We start from the raw sequence: 5,173 nt of genomic DNA on the forward strand, positions 1-5,173 counted from the left end.
AGATTGCTACAAGAGGAGCGTGATCAGGACTTTATGGAACAGAGCAGATAAATCTGTTCTACTGTGGAACTCAAGAAGGCTGAAAGGAAAATCTTTTACAGGTCTTCCGGAACAACGGCTATCTTAGTAGAACTATACGGAAGTGAATGTAGACACGACGCACCAACACCCCAGAACAAAAACCACACACGACACCCAGAGTCACAATACCCTATATCAAAGGCGCCTCTGAGGTTACTGCCAGAGTTTTACGAGGCAACGGAGTACAAGTGGCGTACAAAGCCCTCAATATCTTTGACCGAAATCTCGCCAAAGTCTATCTCATCTTGTTGTTATTTTATGTGTCTGATTACAATTTAGTCGTTTGTTCTTGAGACTTTTTCCTTCTTTTGTTCCCCCTTCCTTCTTTGCGGACATTTGGTCCACCTTCTCCGTTGGTGTACTTGGACCTTGTTCTGGTGTTTTTACGTTTGTGTCACAAAATAATGTTATTTTGCTACATTTGTTTTATGATCACATCCCTATAAACTTATTTTATTTGGTTCCACAATTTCATGTTGACTGTATTTTTTTTTAGTATTGTTAAGAGTATTGTTTTGTATATGTGACTGAGAGTGTGAACCTTTCCCAGGTTTACCACTTTGACCATGTATATTTGAGTTCACGATCTTGTATCCATTATACCCCCTGAAGACGATTCCTGGTCTGGTGTTCACACTTTTTCGAGATATATATATATATATATATATATATATATATATATATATATATATATATACGCACACACACACATACATATTTGTAAATATATATATATGTCACGTCCTTAGCGTGAATAGAATCATGTGCTTGTGCTGTGTCACACCCTTGTGCGAATAAAGTCTCCTGTTTTTATTTTTCAAGGCGCCCCTTGCGTGAATATGATGTGCTGTGTATTATTATTAATGTATGTTATAAATTGTTATTCACAATATTTAAACCATTGCGCAATATCTGTTAGTTGGAGCGCACTTGAAATACGTTCTGTCAGGTCACGCCAAGCTCAGAAACTTTACATAATTTGGCGCGAAAACATGTTCTTCATTCCCATTGGTTGGAGGTGTTTAAACTACCTACTTTGGATACGTTTCTGCATCCCGGAAAGGTAAGCAACAATTCCCAGGCTATAAAACGCGAAGCAGAGAGCGTCCCGAGAGATACTACCGAGAGGGACTACAGAGAGAGAACCAAACAGAAAGGGAAGACTAGAAAAAAAGCAAAGGCCCACGACTCATCTGAATCTACGTAGAAAATTTTCTATATTCGTTGATTACGGCAACTCAACTAAACAAGTCATTTGAATCTCAAATATCGAACCCATTGATTTGATAATATCCACGCGAAGTGCAAAGCCTTCGTTTTCCGAATTGTTTAAGACATCTCCAGACTGACGCTGGACTAAGTGCGACACTACAATCTCTCTCTCTCTCGCTTTGTTATATCTCGACTACTAAAGATCAACAAATCTCCTACGTGTTACCGACTACCAGCAGATTCCCCTACCAGAAGTTATCGTGCACCAGCCTCTCCTCAAACAACTTATTTGTTTCTGAGACTTAAAGAGCGGACCAGACGACTTTCCGTTTGTGCGACTTTTAGCAACCAGAATCAAGACTTGTTTACATCATAATCAAGACTTTATTTCACCCACTTGTTCCTACGTGCTGCATTCAAGCGCACACCAAGCTACTCTACCTGGTAATTGTTTATATATCCATTAATAATTCATGTGACATGTATTGCTATTCTTTCTTATTCTATGTCCATTTATGTATATTTTGTTATTGTAAATAATAATTAATTTGAACGAGGATTTTGATTATCCTGCCTGAACTAAATCACTCGTTCGAGTTGCGCTGGGCCTTATTTTTTTTTTTTTGTGTGACACGACTAGACTGGCCCATAGTTGGGTCGTGAATATATATATATATATATATATATATATATATATATATATATATATATATATATATGTATATATATATATAAATGTATATATATACACACACACACACACACACACACACACATATATATATATATACACATATATAATATATTATATATATATGTATATATACGCACACATACACACACACACACACGCACACACACACACACACACACACACACACACACACACACACACACACACGCACACACGCACACACACACACACACACACGCACACACACACACACACATACATACATATATATATATATATATTTATATATATATATATATATATATATATATATATACATATATATACAGGGTGTTCGGAATCAATTTGACAATTATTTTATTTTCTGTCATTTCTGAACCCTTTGGAAGATTTAATAGCAGTATAGTTCAACGGATAGCTGATTCTGTGTACTAGTGGTGGGTGTGAGAACTAGAGAGCATGGCCAACTGGAAAGCACCAGAATACTGGCAGACAGTAACCTGAATCATGATGATTCACGTCGGATACAAAAATCTGGAATTCTTAGCTGCAGCTCAGTGCTCCATGAATACCGTGATGGCAGTGAGATGTGAGCTAGAAAGTTGCAACGGAGATGTGGAAGTAGTGTCTAGCAGGAAGGGTCATAGCAGGTGTTCTGACTGTCCGCACAACGAAATTCGTCGAGAAACTAAAAAAAAAAAAATAGTGTGGCAAGATCCAGACAAGGCAATGCGGACATTGGCGAGAAAGATGGGCGTCGGAGTGGCTGCTATGAAGAAAGCGCTGAACGAGGATCATCACTACTCCTCAAACAAGAGGCGTAAGGGCCAACTACTCACCGCCAAGGCCCAAGAGAACCGCCTTACGAAAGCCAAGAAACTTCTCAACAAGGTCAAACACCCAGTCGAGCCGGGGATGCTCTGGTTTTTCTCAGACGAACAGAACTTCTGCCAGGACCAATTGCACAACGCGCAGAACAACAGGTGGCTAGCCTACAGTCCATACGAAGTCCCGCGCTTCATGAAGACCAAGTTCCCTCAAAATGTGATGGTCTTTGGGTGTGTGTCCAGTGAAGGGCACGTCATGCCGCCCCACATCTTTGAAAAGGGACTCAGATTCACCTCAGATAGCTATATTGAGTTACTGTCCACTATTGTCAAGCACTGGGTGGAGAGGGTGGCTGCAGGAAGACCATACATGTGTTACACCTCCGGGAAGACCCAGAAGCGACACTCTGAGAACTACGACTTCACTAGTACCAACATCTGCCCAACAACTCGGCTGATTGCAACTCCATGGTGGACTATTATGTGTGGGGTGCAGCTGAAAAAGACACCAATCGTATCACCTGCAACACCAAGGACGAGCAGATTGCCAGGATGAAACTAGAGTTCAGGCGTCTCTCGAAGGACACCATGAAGGCCACGTGCTGTAGGATCATGCCCCGCCTGGAGGCCGTGGTGGAGGCTCAAGGTGGCTTCTTTCAGTGAGCTGTATCTGGCAAAAAAATCTTCTAAGAGGTGCACTTTGGACTTTGAGAATACATACATTTTTGACCAAGATATGACGTTTTTCTTTCCTTTCCGTAAAAGTGTCAAATTTATCCCAAACACCATATATATATATATATATGTATATATATACATTTATATATACATATATATATATATATACATATATATATATATATATATATATATATATATATATATATACATACATATACCAAGGCTTTTTCCCCCCTTATATATATATATATATATATATATATATATATATATATATATATATATGTATACATGTGTGTGTGTGTGTGTGTGTTTGTGTGTGTGTGTGTGTGTGTGTGTGTTTGTGTGTACGTTTGTATCTAAATAGAATCGCCATTGACAGCGTATGACAATCAAATAATTCCGACAGTCACCCCCGGGACTCGAACAGGGGCCATGCGTGACGCTAGGTCAAAGCTCTACCGACTGAGCTAAGGGAGCTCTAAAATTCTCCAACTTCGGAGTTGATGTAACTCCCGAGAGCTAAGTCGACTGATAACTGCCGCCCTAACCTAAATTTACGGAGTACTAAGCCCGACTCTTAGCTAGTGGTGAAGCTGGTACGACCCTTAATGAACTTTCGTCGTTTTAACATCTGAATAGAATTGCATTTGACGGCGTATGTCAATCAAATAAATCCGACAGTCGCCCTGGGACTCGAGCCGGGGCTTTGCGTGACGCTAGGCCAAAGCTCCAACGACCGAACTAAAGGAGCTTTAAAATTCTCCAACTCGGTAGAGCTTTGGCCTAGCGTCCCGGAAGGCCCCGGTGTGAGCCCCGGGGCGACTGTCGGAATTATTCTATATACATACATACATACATACATACATACATACATACATACATACATACATACATATATATATATATATATATATATTATATTATATATGTGTATATATATATATTATATATGTATATATATATATATGTATATATATATACATATATACATATACACTGAATGGTTCCCAGTGATCAATTAATATCTTTTTTCAAACACAAATCACTTTTAATTCCATGCCATCGCAGTCGAGACTGAGAGTTGCTCGATGGAGGCATCCGGTGGAAATTGAAACGTGGACGAGCCGAGGATTCGAACCCAGCTAACCCGTAACAAAGTTACAGTGACGTAAACCAATACGCTATCAAGAGATATATTAGAATTGTTTTGTTGACATTTTTTTTTAATCAAAATACTTATCTATGTTACCTTCCGTTTGGATTTGCCTTAACTACATTAAGGCCACAAATTACGAACCCCTCCTAGACAGAAAGTCCTTATATCCTTGCGGAAGGCATAACATAGGATGGAGGCCCGTCGGGATTTTCTTACCTGAACAAAAACTAAGGTGTGAGATATACGAGCGAGACGTAATAGTTACACCTGCTTCCCACAACTGTCGAAATTGTCCAGCTGTCCGGTAACCTTGTAACTCAGTACTCCAGTAAAGTAATAATTGGTCCAGGAGAGATCACTGCCAGTTAATCGTTAAATACGCCATTACACATGACCACGTTAAACTCTTTCATCTGTAAATTTCGAAAGAGTACTGAAGTAGGATCTGTTAAGAATACGTGTGGTTATATGTATTCTGTCCTAGAGATTTATGAAATTCGTGGGAGTCGAGTATTATAA

The 5,173-nt window shown here is 39.4% G+C and overlaps 1 protein-coding gene across 1 annotated transcript in view; it reads left to right on the forward strand.

The window, feature by feature from the left end:
* Window positions 1-127, forward strand: part of LOC143040861 (uncharacterized) — a 591-nt gene extending 464 nt beyond the window's left edge. Inside the window, exon 1 of the mRNA XM_076212303.1 lies at window positions 1-127. This exon is cut by the window's left edge and continues 464 nt beyond it. Coding sequence (XP_076068418.1) covers window positions 1-127 — 127 coding nt within the window.
* The last annotated feature ends 5,046 nt before the right edge of the window (window positions 128-5,173 follow it).

Source organism: Oratosquilla oratoria, chromosome 29 (genome assembly GCF_046742065.1).
Source record: "Oratosquilla oratoria isolate Oo_2021 chromosome 29, ASM4674206v1, whole genome shotgun sequence".
In the NCBI taxonomy this organism is placed as follows: Eukaryota; Metazoa; Arthropoda; class Malacostraca; order Stomatopoda; family Squillidae; genus Oratosquilla; species Oratosquilla oratoria.